This window comes from Sus scrofa, chromosome 16 (genome assembly GCF_054392235.1).
Source record: "Sus scrofa isolate SSC_HxYL_T2T_F1_AM1 chromosome 16, Sscrofa_HxYL_maternal_Yorkshire_Landrace_v2.0, whole genome shotgun sequence".
In the NCBI taxonomy this organism is placed as follows: domain Eukaryota; kingdom Metazoa; phylum Chordata; class Mammalia; order Artiodactyla; family Suidae; genus Sus; species Sus scrofa.
Window position 1 is genome coordinate 41,728,270 of NC_139398.1, and position 20,444 is coordinate 41,748,713.

At 34.5% G+C, this 20,444-nt stretch overlaps 1 protein-coding gene across 1 annotated transcript in view; it reads right to left on the reverse strand.

Moving 5' to 3' along the window:
* The window catches only part of HCN1 (hyperpolarization activated cyclic nucleotide gated potassium channel 1), a 371,079-nt gene that overhangs the window by 317,591 nt on the left and 33,044 nt on the right, over positions 1-20,444 (reverse strand). The window contains exon 2 of the mRNA XM_021077110.2: positions 11,593-12,016. Within this exon, the coding sequence (XP_020932769.2) occupies positions 11,593-12,016 (424 nt within the window). The remainder of the gene's footprint in view (positions 1-11,592; positions 12,017-20,444) is intronic.

Here is a 20,444-nt window from a genome sequence, read left to right on the forward strand (position 1 = left end):
AGTGAATTGATTGTAGAGTCCTATTCTGAGAATCATTCCAAAATTTTCCAGTCAACAATTTATAATAGATAGGAATTCACACATATATGATATGACTTTTAGTTTCCTTTTATAACTCCTCTACTGTTGTATAAAATCTCTTTTAGCAGTTGTTCATTATTCACCTTCATATTCCTATTTGTAGTACAGTGCTCAGCATCTTGTTGGTGGCCAATTAATATATATTAAATACTATATTTGACAATAATGTAAGATATAAAGCTTGCAAATGGAGAATCAGAGAAGTATTTGGTATCTGGTCTCTTTTAGTGAGAATAGTTAGTATGTGATTATATATACAATGTTTAATTGGATTACAGAATCATAAATTTAAGAAATGTAAATAGAATTCTTTCAAAAACACAGCATTTTTCCAGGACATGTGCTAACTAGAATTTTTTTTTCATCTGAAACCACAGAGTCATTTTTTAATTTCAAGACATGAGAGATTTTTGGAACATCTGAAATAACAATTCAACTTAATGAAAAGGAGAATGGGTGATTTAGTTGGTAAAATTCCCAGCATTAACACTTAGAAACATTAAAACATTCATCTTTGACGTTAGGCAAATTCTGGTAATTTGGCAACAGGGAAAGATGTCAGCAAAACTGTGATTTTTTTTTTAATTTAATCACTTGCTAGTGTTCTTTCAGTCACTTCTGCAACCCAGCAGAACTTATATTGTGGTGTAACTCCTCTCTAACACAAATGCACCTCATATTCAAGTTGTGAAACCCATATTTGCATATTTATGTTTTCTGTACAAGAATTATTCTCAACTACCTGAGCATTATTCTCACTACCTACCAACCAGTAGCCCGCTAAAATGCTCCCTGGTAAAGACTTAAAGTATGTTTGAAGTTTCATAAGATATTCCTGAAGAAACATAAATGAATCATTCTCCAATGGTTAAATTTTTGTCATTAATGTCATAATACCCAGGGTATTTCTGAAAGCAGAAAACTAGTTGCTTAGAACTTCTAGGGTCCACTACTCATAACTTGGCTTTAGGTGTTGGGATAGTAAATGCATATACTACTTTTTTAATCCATCCATGTTCTAATGTTATTCTAAACTGAATAATTATGAGCCTAAAACATCATAAATCTGGCTGTTCTTCAATAGGTCTTTCCTCACAAATTTTATTAGCATTTTTTGGTAATTATTGTCATTACAAAATTATTTTGCTTCTACAACAAATATATGCCGAGAGCGGGAGGGGAGGTAATCCTATACTAGTTTGAGAACTAAGTTTGTATTTCTCTGAATTTCAGATTGAATAAGAATGGAGAAGCATTTTTAATTGTATTATTAAAACCTGTGAACTTGAATAATTAATTCAATGCCAGTCAGTTGGAAGAACTTGCTATGAATATTTATCCTTGTCCTCAGTATCATGGAGATTAATATTTTTACACAATGGAAAAGTGTTTCCCATACTAAAACACTGTAACCTCCACAAAATTAGCTGATTCCTCAAACATTTTGGCTAGATATCATTAGGGAGTTATAGTTCTTGAACTCTAAATGTCAAAGCACACACTACCACAACACAGATTCTACTTTTACACTCTTGAATGATGTCAAATATTGAAGAAGGGAATTTTATTTTTTCAGAGATTCTGTGGAAAAAAATTATGAAATAATTTGACTGGCTAATTATGCTTATAGACTTACAGTAGAGTTTACAATGTACTTTCATACGAATTTTCTTGATTATTGAAACAATCATATAAGCTAACTAGAAGCCATCATCCACTTTTTTTTTTTTTTTTTTTGTCTTTTTGGGGCCACACCTGTGGCACATGGAAGTTCCCAGGCTAGGCTTGGAATTGGAACTGCAGCAGCCACCCTGCCCCACAGACACAGAAATGCGGGATCCAAGCCGCTCTGTGACCTACACCACAGCTCACTGCAACACCAGATCCTTAACCCACTGAGCAAGGCCAGGGATTGAACCTGATTCCTCAAGGACACTAGTCGGGATCGTTACCTCTGAGCCACAACGGGAACTCCCATCCACATTTTTTTAAATGAAAGAAAAGTGTCAAGAAATGACCTATGCAAGGAACTCCTCACTTACATTTCAATTCAGGTGAATTTCCTTTATTTTACATGTTCACCAACTTATATATCCACATCAGAAACAATGAAAAAAGCAGCATGTTGAAATAACCAGCATATTACTGCAAATATTTCCACTAATGAACATTACCGGAGAATTATTTTGATTCCATCACTTCTCATAGATAAGATTATCACAAATGCTTTAAACTATATGAAATCCTAGGCCTACTTTTCAGAATCCTTACTCACCATCTATTTTCACTTTAAGACGTAATAAGAAAAAGATTTGACTCTCTTTATAAAAACATGGCCTAAATGGCAAACTTAACTCAAAATAGCCACCAGAATTATATAACCAACCAAATGTATTTCCCTTTCACACTAAGACACGACTTCTTTAATACAAAAATCTAAAGTGCATACATCAGCAAGACAGAAAGAAAAGTCAAAGTAGGTCTTTCTCAGCCATTACCCAGTGCAATTGAAGGGTTCTAATTTTATTTGTACTTTAGCTTTCATAACACCATTGTAATGTCTTATAAAACTGACCTTCTATGACAGTTTCTGATATATTTTGATGACCTATGCTTTGCCCAATGAAATCTGAATCAACTACCACTTTTGACATAATACAAGCATAATTTTGTTTTCTAAAATATTTTAAATTAATAAAAACACTTTTGACATTGTATCTAACTAAAGTGAAGACTGATTTGTTGAAAACTGACAATACAATAAAAAAATCACATATTTTCCCTTTATGATTAGATAAGTATATTCAACATTTCCTTCAGAAATGAGTTTAATTTCACCTCATTGTTTATAACAACATAATATTCTTGGGTGCCGCTGTACCATTTTCCAATTTATGCCATGTCTCTTCACAGCTCCCTTTTTAGGCAGGTGCATCACAGTATTAAGTCTAAACAAAGTGACCAGTTCAATTGAGATAATTACCCAGGTAACTAAAGTAACACATTATAAAATAAAGTGTTTTTATGAAACACTCTGGTAGTTAAACCCAAATTCAAGTTTAAATCAGAATCACATCACAAATTTTGTGTCCAAGAACCAATAGCATTCCAGTTTGTACTCTAATAGTGCATAGATGAGTCTAAAATAGTAGTAGCCACAATACATGTTATGTCTGCATGCACAATGAAAGAAAAAACTGAGACATTTATCCAGAAACTCTGGAGAAACGTAAGGCTGAATGCACTTTGTCCTAAATTAGCCTGATTCATTTACTGCTCCAAATCCCTACTTGGTATATTTTGGACACAAATAATTCATTATTGTATTTATAATGCTTCCAATATTTGGAGAGGCAAGTGAGGACATAAAGGGCCAAGAGTTGAACTCTCTGTTGAGATTTTACTTATTTGAAGCTAGTGGAGACTTTTGTGATAACAATAATGCACATTCCTATAGACAGTGTTGTTTCAAAGAATGTTCAACAATAACATTGCATTTGAGTTTCAAAATCATTCTATGATATTGGGCAGAAAGTCATTATCACTCCCATCTATAAACAAGAAGCTAGATTCATTTTATCCATGATTTCTCAGTTCCTTTGGAATATTTCCCAGGTTTATCCACATAGAAAGATACATACTTTCAGGCTTTTATTTAGAACATCTCTTCTCTCATAGTAGTTTCATAGCACATCTCTCCTTTTTTTGTCTATATTATAAATGCTTCTAATATTGGATTCAAAAAACCCTACTGTTTTTCTCATGTTTGTTTGTTTACAAGTTTGCTAGAATTGAAAGTTCCCTGAAGGCATAATTTAACTCATCTAGCATGTATTCTTATACACCATTATTTTCCAGACACTATGCTAGCAGCTGAAGATGCAGGAAATCTATGGTTCCTGCCCTTCTGAAGTTTAATATATGGTTGGGAAGGGAGAGTTTAAGAGAAATTACAAAAGAATTGATGTTACAAAGCAAAAGCATGCAGGGCTCTGCCACCATATTACAGATGGAACTAACATTACCTGAGAGATTAGTTAACTCTACCCCAGGGTATCTTAAGTTAAAGTTAAAAAAACAAAATGTGATGGATAAACTGCAGTTAGCCATAGGAACAAAGTTCTAAGAAAAATGAACATATGCAAAGGTCTTAAAGCAGAATATATGACAAACATAAAGCAGTTCAGAATAGTTACAAAATAATGAGCAAGCAGTTCCCCAGGCTGACACTGGAAAGACTCAGATTTCAAAGGACCTTGAGTTTTGGAATTTGTGCTAATGATAATGAAATGTCATAGAAATATTTTCAGCAGGCAGATATGTTAATATTTGCTGTCCAAAATATCACTTCTGAGGCCCTAGGAAGATGAGGAAGGGGGATTTTTTTTGAAAGAGGCGAATAAGAAATGACTGATGTTGGCTTGGACTAGAATGGTGACAGAGAAGATTGAGTGAAGGAGTATTAGAATTCAAACCACATTCTAAGAAGCGGAACCAGTAAAGCTTGGTTATGGAAGCTGAAAGAGAAGTCAAAAATATGGCTCAGATTTCTGAACTGAGTAACAGGAAACAAGAGAAAAGGAGGAGACTTACAAGCAAAATGGACATATGGAGCTTGAGAAGCTCAAGAAATATCTTTAAAAAGATGTCATGCAGATTTTGAGGCATGGAGTACTCAATTTGGAAACTTGCTATACAAGTCTGGTTATCAATGCATAGCCATTGAAGCACAAAGACATATACAAAACAGAAGCATTGGGCATTAAGAAATTCTACTATTTTAATCTTAAAAAGGGGGCTTGGACATTTCAAATTTGATCTCATTTCAGTATTAAACTGATATTTCCATGTCAAAAGCATCAGGACTGTACAGATATGCTGCAAGGCACTAGCCAAAAGCATTTATAAAATTATCTATCTTACTCCAACATACACCTACACACACCTACATATTCCTTGTCAATCTCTTCTTAATTGTCTTGATGCAATAATACTTCCTATCCAAATAGAACTCATCATACTCGACTTTATAACTTCAGGGTATCTGTTAAAATATCGTCTTAAAAGATACACAGCATAATATTGAAAATAATTCCCTTGGAGTGAAAATGATTTTTTTTTTAGAGAATGAGCTTAAACTCTTTGTTTAACCTCAGTGAAGATAAAGAGAAATAATCTTTATATATATGAACAGCCATTGTCATCTATTTTGTCTAGATACAGATAGCCAAGTAATTAGGTGATTCTTAGAGAGTATAAATGAATAATGTTGAAGAAGGCAGTTTTGGCATTTCAGAATATAGAACCCTAAAGTAACACAACCAATAGAGGACACCTAGTGGTCTTTAGCAGAATCAATATTTGCCAGCAGAAAATATCAGGCAACTCACACACACCCACACACCACCACTCCCTTGTGCATGTGTAATATCTTCCTCAATGTGCTCATCTGAGGAAGATAAAAACATGAATCCTTTAGTTATAAACAATACAGGTATACATCAATTTAAATGTTGCAAATAATTTCCATGCATCTCATTTCATTTGAACTTCAAAACTGTGCTGTTACAGTTGTAGGCATAAATAAGTCACTCTTAAACATTTCTCCCTAAATTAAATAGAAAATAAAAGGCATAATTTGAATAGATACTCATACATACTAATTTCTAGTACAGGATCCATTTTACACCATGTTTCTAGTAATGTAAAATACAAATCTCAAACGTAATTGTAGAAATAATGTAATATTACTATATTAACCTATTATTAATATGTTAATACCATAATTGTTAAAATATCCAATGTAATTAATATTTAAATTGTAAAATGTTACAAAAAAGATTACATAGGGTCTTATCGTATTGTGTTATTTGATACAAATATTTCAATGACAAGAATACTTGGGAAAGATAAACCATCCTTTAAATATTTAAAAAGTATCCTGCAATGCTAGCTGTATTTTAAAAATGCAAACGCATGATAAATCTCTCTCCTGACTGGTATTACTAGTTATACCCTCAGTTGTCTTCCATTCTCTTGACTCTTCTAAAATACAAATCCGCCTCAACAACACCTTACTAAGTCCATCATTAGAACAAATACTTGTCTATAGTTCTAAACTCACTGCCTTTGCAACCTGGTTTCTGGAAATTCAGAACTGCACTAGGCTGCCTTGTGCATCATGTCTGATTGAGTACACTCCTCTGTCCAGTTTTGTTCAGCTTGGTAAACCACACTCCAGCTTCAAAACTCAGGCCAAGTATCTCTGAAGCTTTCTTCTCCTGTAAAATAAGCTCTATTGTTCATTCCCTTCTCTATGCCATCACTTACCACACCATCTTTGATTATCTGCTCACATATCTGTTTTTCCACAAAGCTTGGATCTGTTTTGTATTGGCACATGTAGCATCTACATGTGCAAGGTATTCATTCGGTAAATGCTTGAGAGTGAAGAATGAATCTCCCTTTGCAATTATTTAATGGATTTATATAATGCAGGAGTGCCACGTACTCAGTGGATAGCAATGCTCAGACAACCTATTGTGTTTAGAAGTCTGTACTAGTATACAAGGAGATTCAAGGACAAAAGTTGACATGACTCTTCCCTACAGATGTTTATGCCCAAGAAAAGAAAAGGAAATGCATATATAAGTATTCACAACCAAGCTATGAGCATGAACAAATGAAGGTAGAGCCAGTAGAACAGTTCAACATAAACTGACCATTATAGCACAGTCCATCAATGTAGAATATTTCCTGGAGATGAGTGTGAGCATAAATTTTAAAGCAACGACAAAAAAAAGAAAAGCTTTTCAAATCTTAGGTGTGGCGCATGCAAAATTACCAGAAGCAGAAAAAAAAAATCATTCTCTGCAAGAAGCACTGTAAATCTAAAAAAAAAACAAACAGAAAAGAGCTGTTGGGTGCAAATACGAAGTGACAATGGTGAGATAGGGGATGGTTTGCTGGAGAGCCTTGAAGGCATAGCAAAGAAACACAGATTTGATGTGATGGACAATGGGGAGCCTCTCTGTATTTTAGTAGAGGGCAGGTTTAGGAAAACATGGTATTTGCTTATGGCAAGTCTTAGAATTCTATATTTTCTAAAAAATGGAAGTAGTTATAATATGTATTGTATAATTACCGATGGCAATTTATAGCAAGAGTTAGTTTCTAACCTAAGCCAATTAAAATGCTAAAGTGAACCTAAGACAGAAACTGTAGTCTGTATTAGAGCCCTGTAGCATAAATTTCCTTATTAATGCTCTGTTGTTAAACATAATTTGTACATAAATCTGACTCTAAGCCAACATAAAAATCTAATATTGATTTCTAGAAGAGCACTGCAATGTTCCAGACACACTCTTCATCTAAAATTGCTATGGACATACATGAAGAAAAAAACCAACCACAGCCCTCTTTCTCAAAATGGATTTAGTTCATTGTGATAGGTCTAACACCTATACAAGAAAGGTTGAGGGGTTCCCGTCGTGGCGCAGTGGTTAACGAATCCGACTAGGAACCATGAGGTTGCGGGTTCGGTCCCTGCCCTTGCTCAGTGGGTTAACGATCCGGCGTTGCCGTGAGCTGTGGGGTAGGTTGCAGACGCGACTCGGATGACTCGGATCCCGCGTTGCTGTGGCTCTGGCGTAGGCCGGTGGCTACAGCTCCGATTCAACCCCTAGCCTGGGAACCTCCATATGCCGCGGGAGCGGCCCAAGAAATAGCAACAACAACAACAACAACAAAGACAAAAGACAAAAAAAAAAAAAAAAAAGAAAGGTTGAGAGGATAATCAATGAGGGATAACAAATAAAACATTATAGGTATGTATCCCAAAGCCATAGTTATTATAGGAGCACCATGCATTTACCACACTTTTTTCACACTATCCATGAAGAATTTCCACTTCCTGTGACACTAAATTCTACAGTAGATAATCATTATGAGTAATACTTATCTTTTCAATTACCATTTCCTAAATATATAATAATTTCAAAGATCATCTGCCTTTGATAAAATGAATGCGATCAGCAGCTGTAGCTTTCAGGTTCCTGGAACTCTTCACCTTTACTAACCAAATCATCTCCTATTTACTAAGCTCTTAATCTACCCTTGATCTCTTCAGTGGCTTGTGATTGTCAAAAAACTGTTAGTAATATTCCATTTAATTTCTGAGGATTTCCTTACCATATGTCTTTTTCAGGAGGATCACAGAGATGATCTCCATATGATCGATTACAAAATAGCACTCTGGCCTGAGTCCTTGACTTCTCTTGAAACACGAGAATAACAACAGCAGTGCTGAATTAAGGGAATGATTTTTTTTTTAAGCCAAAACACAAGAGTGGAAGAGATTCACCTCAATTATCTGGAGATTACAGGAAAAAGAATTTTCTGTTTTTTTGTACCTCAGATTTTTTTTACCCCAGATTTACCTCAGATTTTTTGCCCCAGATTTTTACCTCACCTGGCAATGCATATAAAGTTTCAACATGGTGTCAGAGACCTAATTTTGCATCCTAAAGCATTTGATCTTATCATCACCTCATGAAAACACCGCACTACCTCAACTTCTTAATACTCTGTGTTACATAAATGAGTTAGTTGGCCAAGTCAGCTCTTTTCTTCGTATAAGACTACATTCAACTTTAGCAGGGATAGTAATATAAGCTAAATTTTTAAGTTTCTCTATGTCATTCACAATATTTCTCTATTTATCTGGCTTTTGTCTTGTTTTCCGCCAAATAAATTGAGACCGGAAACAAAAATTGTCTCATTAAAGATGGGAGCAGTTTCCTATAGAAAGCAGCCGCTTTCCTTGGGAATGATTCATTTAGAACAGTGGCAGTTTCCAGACTTCACACGTTATTTCCCTAAATTTGCTGAATTTAGCCTTAGCCAGCTTGGTACTAAAACACTCAGAACTCAAAGACATGTGGGTGAACCCACATCTTCCTCTGCACTCTTATTCCAAATGCTCACAGAACAACTTCTGATTATTTGTTGTGTTTCTACTTGTAAACACACCCTGGCGGCATTTATAAAACTCAGGTGGCGACCCACCGGTTTGGAACCATTCAAGTTCCCTTGTGATTTTGGCTTCAATCATGTAAGGGCTGAAATAACGAATCCATATTAAATTCTAGATTAATTACCACTGTTTTTCTCTCATATTACTAACACACATTAAATATCCATGATATAGGTGATGTTATATATGGTATCATATAAGTAAGAAAACATTCTTCATTAAATGAGCTATGGTTCATTTATTATCAGGGTCACTTATTTAAAAGAAAGATCTTGCCAACTCACAACCCCAGCCTGAATGTGTTTGGTTACCAAATGTCTGTAGGTGCATATTAAATTGCGTTTTACAGTAATGATGGCAGTGAACTGACGCTCCTGAATTATATCATGGCATATTTAATACACCATCAAGTTACACAGACCCAGGTGCTTGTGACCACTGCCAGGAACAAGAGGACATTAGTCTGAAGGAGTGTCTGTCCTCTTCTATGACCGCATAACTTGCCACTGTATCTGATAGAATGCCATCTGTTCATCCTTCTGCCATTCTCTGGGGTAACTGGGTTAAAACTACAAGGCACTGAAAATAGTCACATTGTCCACTCTATTTTTAATTGACTGTGTATTTGTATCAGTGACTTTTATCCTCACAGACTACTCATTAAAATGTTTTTCATGATCATGTTTCTAGGAGGTATATATTTAAATTTGATGCTGCTTGGACCACAAATCTAAGAAAAGTTTCCTACAATCGTATCCTATGTATATAAAATGGTATAATATTAAGGAGTTTATCATTAAAAGAGTATATGTTATAGCAAGAAGCTATATGGTTTTAATGTTAAGAGCTTTGGCTCTAGAGTCAGGTTGCCAAGGTTAGAATTTCAACTCTACCTATTACTAACCTGTGAATCTGGACAAGTTACCAGAGTTATTAGGAAGATTAAATGAATTAATACATGCAAAAAATCAAATATATTACTTGACATATAATAAGCCTTCAATAAATATTAGCTAATATTATCATTAGTCATCTTGTTTTGATATTAACACTAGCATAATAATGTTTGAGAATGTTTGAGAACCAAGCATTTATTACATGTTAGATGGAATGTCCTTAATAGAGACACATGATGTTGTGATGAATCCAATTTCTCAAAGGTACTTCATCTGATTTTAAATATAATCCATATCCATATTTTACCCATATTTTTAAGGATGATCCATTTTTATGCCTTTTTAGCTGCGTCTTATGCAGTGTTTTATTACTGTATGTCAGTTCCTAAAATCCCACAAACCAAAATGTCATTGACAAGCATACACAAAGCATTGCTACAGTCCTTACAGAAATCTAATGTTCACAGAAGTTCCATTCTCTGACTCGTTTAAATCTAAATTCCAAATTATAACTCATCTTAAAAATGCCAAAAAAAGCATTTCTGGAGCTAATAAAGTGGAGATTTATCCCTGGCCAGGATATTGTTTTCTTGAGTGCACGTCTGGGCACTCTGGAGGCCCTTTTGACCCCCATTTTTATGTAGCCAATAAAATTCAGGTTATAATTCATTTTTTAAAAAGGTACACTTGGAATGAAAAGAAAATCAGAAAGTTAATATGCAGACTCTAAAATTAGGGACATAACCTCCTTTGCTTGGCGACAGTACATTTAACTCAGATCTTTGAAAACTCCAGTTGGCTGAGCTCTTTCAGGTCCCACCAACTGCCTAAGAACAACAGATGCCCTATTCTGCAAAATATTGGCCAGATTCACTGTATTTATTCACTGTACTATTTGTATTTTCTATGTAATAATTTCCCTCATGAGTATGCTATTTTTTTTCAATACTATGAAATAAACTAAAGAGAGACCCCATAATAAAACATTGTAGGCAGAGAATAACAACAAGCAAAATAATTACACTAAAATCAGTTTTTAGGTATGCAACTTAGGAATACAAAACAAAAAAACAAAAAAAACCCCACCCTATTCTCTTCAAATACAAATTCTCTGAAATTTCAATATCAGAGGAAATATATTCACATTATTTTATAGAGCTAATGATACAAATTAGATTAGCATCAGACTCCAAAGATATTTGTCAAAAATGGTACTTGATGTGTTAGATAAAACAACCTAATATTAGATACTAGGTTAAAAACAACTTCCCATGGTGGACAAGGAGCTGCATTGGTTAGGATAAAAATTTGTTGACTGAAGTAGATTTGCTTTGAAAAAAGACTGAATTGGCATAAAACAACAGCTTTACAATTACTAATTTTTCAGTTCTCTCAAATCCAGCATTTAACCATTTGTATCTTTTGAAGATACAAATATATTACTTATGTACCAAAAATGAATTTTTTCATTTTGAATTTCATAAAATTCATTATACATAGCATAGTTGTTCATCTTAAAACAGCTATAGTTTAAAATCTCATTACATAATGTCTTTAAAAAAGTAAAAAAATATGTCTTACCTCTTCCCACTGATGTATGTATCTAATTAACCTTGAGAGTCGTAATAAACGCAAGAGACTGAGAATTTTTGTAAACCTCACAATGCGAAGTGCCCTGGCTGTCTTGTAAACTTCTGAATCCATGCCTTTTTCTACAATGAGAAAGATATAATCCACTGGGATTGATGAGATGAAGTCAACCACAAACCAGCTTTTTAAATAATTCATCTTGATCACTTTAGGGTCCAGGATGATTTCAGAACTGTCTTCATTAACAGTCCCAGTCCTGAAATTCATAATCAAGTCCAAAAGGAAAACTGTATCTGAAGCCACATTGAAAATAATCCATGGTGTTGTTGTCTGTTCTGTAAAGAATGTGATTCCAACTGGTATGATGACCAGATTTCCAACCATCATTATAAGCATTATTAAATCCCAATAAAACCTACAATAAACAAAAAAATTAGATTTTTAAGATGTAGACAATACCAGCCCATTCTCCCCATGCCCCACCACCATAAAAATTATCACTGATGTATGGTTAAATAAATGAGTAAAAGAACAAAGCGTTGGTTTTGTAACTAGAGTGACTCCTTTAATGGCCATAAAGTTAAATCTAGGTAAAACTAATATATTCCTAAAGTAAGGCATAGTGATTATAGAATTCTAAAAATTATCTGATGTTAAGTGTTATAGAAATAAAGCAATGAATACTCATACCCCAGTTTACCTGATAAAGAAGCAAAAACAAATTCCCCTGTAGTTAACATTATAATATGGATGAAAACAAGGAAGAAAATCCAGAAGATCTTAAAAAAAAAAAAAAAAAACTTTTGAGAAGACTCTTTGAAGGCACTTTAAAGTACTTTACATGTAAGATTACCAATCACAGATTAAACAGTAACAGGTCACATAAAAAACACTGCTACTGAAAAATGATCTAGGAGTACAAATTAGATCAGCCATGAATTCTAGAACTGCCATAGATTCATAGTACTCCAAATATATACGCTCTATTCTTCTTCTTAATGTGCAATAAGAAAACAAATTTTAACTTGAGGCTGAAAATATCTGAACAGACTCCAGATTTGGAATCAGAATCTACCTAAAATTTATACTTGTATCACTGCTTCACTGAACAACTACTTTAATATACTGCCACTATTCTTCCAAACAATTCTGTTTTCAAAATGTCTAATTTAATTTTCAACATAACTATGACTACCTTTTGAAACATTCTTATCTCACTTTATATTAAAATTAGGAATTTTATACCAGGTTAATACAGCATAACTAAATTCATCAGAAATTATTATAATGTTACTTTCATCTGGTTTAAAATCTACTGACACTGTAGTTAGATCAGGTAAGAGATTATATTTGTTACAATATAAACTTATAAAAATGAGATAACAAATCAACTAATAGAACTCTACAGTCATAAAATAGCTTCTGGAAACATGAGTCACTTCATTTTGGTGGAAGGTATCCTTTCTTGGCAGTTGTGTTACATAAATGGTATAAATTTTCATGACAGACATTTCTATTAACCAAGAAATTTTTACTTTAATTCCCCTGCTTAGACTATTTGGGATACATATTAGTAAGGTATAATATTTGCATAAACTTTTCAAAGTTACTATCATTCCTAATTATGAGTGATTCATGGGATTAAACTAGTAGCACAAGAAAGAACTGTAACAGCCCCACTCTGACCTTGTTTCAAAAATTCTCATGATTGTGTAAAAGATAAATGTTTCTCATTTTGAAGATTTCACCAGTCTTTCTGTCAAAATTTACCTACAGAGTTATGGACAAGCATACCAATACCCATGTCAATCATACATCATGCACTGGCTATTTCGATGAACTCTTTTCTTTTTATTCTCCCTCTCTCCTAATGGAAATGCAAAGCGTGCCATTTAATACACTAAGGACAGAGCAGAGATGCAGAGGAGATGGAATACTGTAATAGCTAGTTCACAAAGAAGTGACATCATTGAACTCTTAAAATGAAACCTTGTGTGCCCTAGGATTTTCACTTTTATGGACACTCTTATCAGTCTCTTCTGTGGGCTCATCTCTCCTGAAAGCCTGCTGTTCCTCTGGATGTCACACATAGTCCTTTTATCTTCTACTCTACACATGCTCTTTGGGCAATATTATACACTCATCCATGTCTTTAATGATTAATTCATAATTGGTGACTATGAAAGCATTATCTCCAGTCCATTCCTACCTTCTAAACCTCCTAATCCTTATAATCACCAGCCTATTAAATATCACCTTGCATAGCTCACATTCATGTCAGACAGCACCCCAAGTTCAATCTCTTCATCTCTCTGCCCATAAACATCATCAGATGTCCCCTATGTCAGGGAATGGAACACCACTTCACCTGATTTGCAAGCCAGAAACCTTGGAACCATCCTAGGAAACTCCTGGCCTGAAATCTACTCAATGTCATTATTCAGTCAATCATGGAGGCTGTTTGTTTATGCATTTGTCTTTTGTCTTTTTAGGGCCGCACCCTCAGCATATGGAGGTTCCCAGGCTAGGGGTCTACTTGGAGCTGTTGCTGCCAGCCTACACCAGAGCCACAGCAACGCCAGATCCGAGCCGCATCTGTGACCTACACCACAGCTCACTGCAATGCCAGATCCTTAACCCACTGAGCGAGGCCAGGGATCGAATCCACAACCCCATGGTTCCTAGTCAGATTCGTTTCCACTGCATCATGACGGGAACTCCCTGTTTGGTTCTAACAGGAAGATATAAGTTGTATTCATCCATTTGTCTTTAGCATTCCCACTGCAGCTGTCTTCAACTAGAAGATCCCACAAGCTGATTGAGAGACAAGTTACTTAAATTCTTTAATCCTACATTTTCTCATCTGTAAAATTAAGACTATTATAGAATCAAATGTATAAGGTTTTACAGATTAAAAAAAAAAACCACTACATGCAAATCAGGTCTTAGTATGGAACAAGCTGTGGCACAGGATGCTGGTGGCATACTTAGTATTCATTTACTTTTCCTTACTTACCAAAAGAAATCCAATTTGGGGGGAGCAGCCAGGAGCCCATTGAAAAATACTCAATTTTACATGCATTCTTTTATTTCTTTGATTAAGACAGAAGCTATTTTTAAGGAAAAAAAATCATACTCTACCCCTCTTAGTCAATAAAAATGGAAAGGATAAAGTGCCATCCATTCTTTATAATAGCAATAATGTTTACCACACCGTAGATTTTTATTCATGGGCTTAGTATGGATTGAAGCCATCAGATAGCTCAGTGTCAATATGAAGCTTCATTAAACATTATAATTTCCTTTTAAAGTATCACTGACACTATTTTACAGACATAAACACAGATCATGCTATGGACTTTGCATAATATAACACTTTTTTTGGTTAATCATAGATTCATTCCTTCACTAGCCAAGTTATCACCTACTTTAGAAGTTGCTTAAAAAATAGCAATGAATATCTTCCTGAAAACTGACCTCATGAGACTCTCAGCCTCCCTGCCCAGGAGTTTCTCTTCTTAACATTTTGCTCTGAAAATTTCTCTTGGATACTCAGGCTCTCCCCTTTTCTTAACTCTCAATTTCTATGTCTTGTACATTTCATTACAGAATAGTGTCACAGGGCATTGGTGATGGGAAAGTAATGAAAAAATACAAGAGTTACTGTAAAATGGCTTTGATAATGCATGTTGTCTAAATCCAATAACTCTATAATAGATATAATTTTAATGATTATTTGCTATATGCATGGCATGATAGCAACCCATGTGGGTGGTGTGATTGCAGTCATTTTGCAGATGAAAACAATCTCAGAAACTAATGTTAACAGTAATAGTAAGAAGAAGAAGAAGAAGAAGAAAGTTCCTTTCTGTAAAACTAGCAAAGCAAAGACAGCACTCACTGGAAAACCAACAGTCTTGACAATTATAGTAAAATAAAAACCTAGGTAATCATTTTTACCTTATACTAAATGCAGACAGACAGGATAAAACAGTATTTCAACTAATGTCACTAATAACTGATTACTTTAATTACTAATAATTTCCATAGACAAACTAGTTTTTAATGATTTTTATTTTTATTTTTTCCATTAGAGTTGTTTTACAGTGTTCTGTCAATTTCCTACTATACAGCAAAGTGACTCAGTCACACATACACATATATTCTTTTTCTCACATTATGCTCCATCATGTTCCATCACAAGTGACTAGATATAGTTCCCTATGCTATACAGCAGGATCTCACTGTTTATCCACTCCAAATGCAATAGTTAACATCTATTAAACCCAGTCTCCCAATCTATCCCAATCCCCCCACAGACAAATTATTTTTGTGTAAGAATCTATTTTCTCTCTATATGTTTTTAGAAGAGACAAGCAGCACTACAAAGATTAGGCCATGATACTAAACTGTGAATAATTTGGAATTCAGTTATGCTCCTTTCTTCTTATCTACTTGGCTCTCTCTAAGGCTTGTGGTGATTAAAAGACCACACTCCTTCCCTAATAAGAATTTCCTACTGTCCTTCAGGTTATGCTGCCCCCTTATGACATCTGATCTACTTGAAACAATCTGATGTCATATATTTCTAACCCAAAGCCTTAAAGAGATTCAAACAATTGCCATATTTCACTATGGGAGGTGGTTGCCTTTAAATTTTTGCCTCTAAATACTGAGTGAAAGGGTCTCTTCGCCCCCCTCTTCAATAAAATATTTGTCATTAAATGGAATAGAGGAAAGGACTTCCAGTTAAACCCTTGAAATGGTAGCAGACTTATACATGTCTACCTTTTATCTATGGCTGAAGTCAACTGATGTGACAAATCTGTCCCACTACTCACACTTAAGACTCACTCCTAACAATTATCTCTGTAGATGTCAGCCATAAATTGCACATACCATTGTAAACCAACTTATCAATCTAAACAAATAGCTAAATGTTCAGCTGGATTTACTTTTTATAAAACACATAGTCTTTGAAATTATGTTTTGAATTTTATTTAAAGTTGATTCAATTTTCATAAGTCCAATAATAGCCTGCTTATTAGACATATATCTCTTGAAAAATGACAAGAAATGTATCCTCTGAAACGCTTCCCAGTACTATCCATGGTCATTCACCACAGCAAGTCTCAGCAGTCATTACCTAAACTTTGATCTGATGGGTTCTCAGACATTCTTCATCACCTTACAAACCTCATTACTTACAGAGAATACTCACATGGGGGTTGACGTTTTATAGGACATATGCCTTTCCTAAGCTTTGCAAAGAAGTTTTCTAGGTCAGGGATATTATTTGGTCTAATGCTTTGATATCTCACAAGGACAAATTCATTGTTTATAGGGGGGGGGTTCGGGGTGGAGAATGAACATATCAGAAAACACAGACAATTCAAACACAGGTATTTTGAAGTGAAACTACATTAGCTTTCTTAATAAAGATCCCAACTGTAGGAAACTTTAGCCTAATTTACAGATAAAACTAAGTTAAACCATATTTGAAGCATTTAGATGCTTTCCAGTAAACAGCAATTTACTCAACTTGAACTATAGATGGGCAGGAGGTACACGTGTTTTAGCTAATCTTATTTATTAAAATGAACTAATGGAATAGAAGTTCAATCCCTATTAGGGATTTCCTGTACCAGTCCAGGAAAAAGTAAACATGTTTTTCCTACTTCCCCCCTCCTCTGAAACTGAACTTTTTTCCTTTGCATGTTAATCTGCTAACTGGCAATATTTACAACCTTACATTGGTTCATATACTCGTTTGAGGCATTTTATAACTTAGACCCTTCACTCCTCCTACTTGAAACTTTTGCAGATCTTTGGTTTCTATAATTCTGTATTTTCATGTTCCTCATTCAAATGCATATGTTAGCAGAAATTAATTTTCCTAACCTTTACCTGACTTTTCTTCCACCATTAAAGTGGGCATTCCACATGACTAGCTCATCCCACTTTTCGCTCCTCTACCACCTTCTCATCTGATCTCATCAAGCCCTACAGGCTTAGCTGATATGCTAATGTAAATGGTTCTCAAATCTATCACTGGCTTTAACCTCTGTGATGGAGTTATCCATCTCTAACTACATCCTGCATAGTTAGTGGCCTCTGAGTGTCCCAGTGGAATAGCCATCTCAACAGGTTGAAATTCGAACTAATTAACCTTAACAGCCCCCAAACAATTCTATTGGTATTTTTATGTCTGTTTATTATAGCACAGCTTCTTTTCTTTTTCCTGTTAGTCAGCCCTAGGCATAACATTTAAAAATTTTCCCTGATTCCTCTGTCAGCCTAGCTCTGGCCTTTGATTCTTCGCCCAGCAGCCTTACACTCTTTCTAATACAATAGTTTCCATAGTCAGCTTTTCATTTTGTTCCATTGCCATCATCCTTTGTGAAGTTCTTATTACATCAATATTCAGCTTACTAATTTTCCTGTTTCTACCTGCCCCAGTAAATTACTTCCTATTTATATGCACCAGACTTTTCCTATTGCTTGCAAAATGAAATGTAATCATTCAAAATCCTCTAGAGTGTGTCCCAATTCTCTAACTTGAAGCTTATCTTTTTGTATATACATGATCCTCGGCTAAATTAAAAAAGACAGTTTTTCAGACTCTTGGTTTTTGCCATTGCCCAACAAATGTCTGGGATTTCCTCTTCCTAAAACCCAAACTCGACCTCTATATTTCCTAATATTATTGCAATGGTCAACTTAATTGCCAGTTGCTTCACACTGCCCTCTTTCATCCCATCCCCAGACCTGTTGGGATTTATCTCCTTCCAGCCCCAAAATCTTATCTCAATCTCTGTCTGTGATTTCCAGCATCTGAGGGCACCAACTAGTGAACACCATAACACAGTGTCGATATCATTTGATAAATAAAGACCAATTACAAAACAATACCTGAAAATGCTGCTTTTGTGCTTATTCCTAGCCAAGCTCCATGACAACTTTCTTGAGACTTAAATTGCCTAGCAAATAATATACATGATTCTGATTTTCTAATGATCAAATTCCAAATTAATCACATTTATGCTAATGATGAGTTATGACAATATCATAAGATTTTAATTAAAACACATATGATCTTTCATTCTTTTGGATGATTTGGAAATTAAATAGGTAGAAGCTTTTTTACTTCTTTTTGAGTGGTACTACATATTTTTAAACTATGCTAATTTTCTTGCCTTAGACAACCAGAATAAAGATGTCATTCAAGGGCACTTTCATTATGTCATTCAAATTTACTTCAAATGAAGGCCACAACTTTCATTCCACTGAATCGAAACATCTGCTTATCCCTAAATGCCCCATGTGAAATGCATTTCTAGAAGTCTATAGCTTTAATGAGAAGTTACAGAATGGAGCAGACCTCCTAGAGAATTAAGTAGGTCTGTGAGCAGTATTCTCTTTATGTTGATCTAGATTTTTCCATAAAAATTTAAATTCTAAATTCATAAAAGTTGAGTAGAAAATGTATAAAATAGCTTCAAGTTCTTAAAAAAGTTCAATCTGAAACTACTTCTTAGCTTCTCAGTATTGTTTTTACATATCATTCAGTAATTTTTTAAAATTTGATTCTTTTGACTCTCGCTATGTTAATCCTTTAAGTAAAGCAAAAATATTGTCAGTGGTCATGTCAACCAAATGTATTCTAGTACCATTCACTCCAGTGTAAAATTCAGTGAGTCCATTTTTTAACTGTTTCCAGGGACAGACTAAAGGACATTAGGTGATCATACTGACGGATAGTCCCATGACACAAACAATGAAGACACCCTTATTTTGAAGCTTATTTTTAAATGACCATCAGTTGCTAAGGGCTTTATATGTGCTGATGTATTTTCATCCAACCATTCCAAAATTTTGAAGAGAAGGAAGGTGACAGAACTCTTCCCTGTCTATAATGTAGATAACTTAAAATTGATTTCAGGTTCGGAAGTTTCCGTTTCAGAATAATTCTTCCTTCACTGCTACCATAATCTTCGACTGCATTGCTTATTTTCAAATCATCCATTTTATCTTTCTGTTGCTCATGACACAGGTAACTTCTCTCATGTTTCTTGTTACTCTGAAGATTTCAGTAAATGCTGACCCTCTGATCATTCTAAGCTGCCAATGACACACAGATCTTTTGCATTATTGTTCCAGTTTGAGGGTGTGATGGAAGGCTCAGAATCAGTGTTGAAGCACATGATTGTGCCCAGAAGTCTGTAAGATGTCTGCGTTCCATGTAAGTTTTGGAATGTGCCCATGATTCTCATTTTTACATATAATAATTACCTCAAAGAGACAATGATGGTCCATAACCCACTGAACCACAATAGAACTCCCAGAAAAACTTGTTTTGTTTTGAGCACCAAAGCTGTGCTAGTTTCTAGGTTGCCACTAGGTGCTCATTAGGAATACCAGGAGAAATAGACACAGGATACAGAGAAAAAGGGATTAAGAGCCATGAAAAGTTAAAAGGTCTGGTGATGTTTTTACTTTTTTAGTTAATGCTTTCATCTCTAACACTTCAAGTGCTTTCTCTTCATAAATTTTAAAATGTTGTTTTCCCAGGTAAAAATGAAGGACCACGGTCAAGCATAGCCAAGAATGGGATCAAATAAAAGCTCAATTAAAAAATATTAAGTCCTGCTTATAGTTATAAATTTTATAGTACCATATTTTTCCTTCAAAATAATTTTAAAATAATCAGTATCTACTCATTTATTTTAACAGTAGATTTCTGAAGTCAAAGACTAATTTCCACAGATTTTATCTTCTACATGGATAAACAAAAATGTCACTTCTATTTGGATGATGATTTTGCCCTAAAGCAATAATACTTA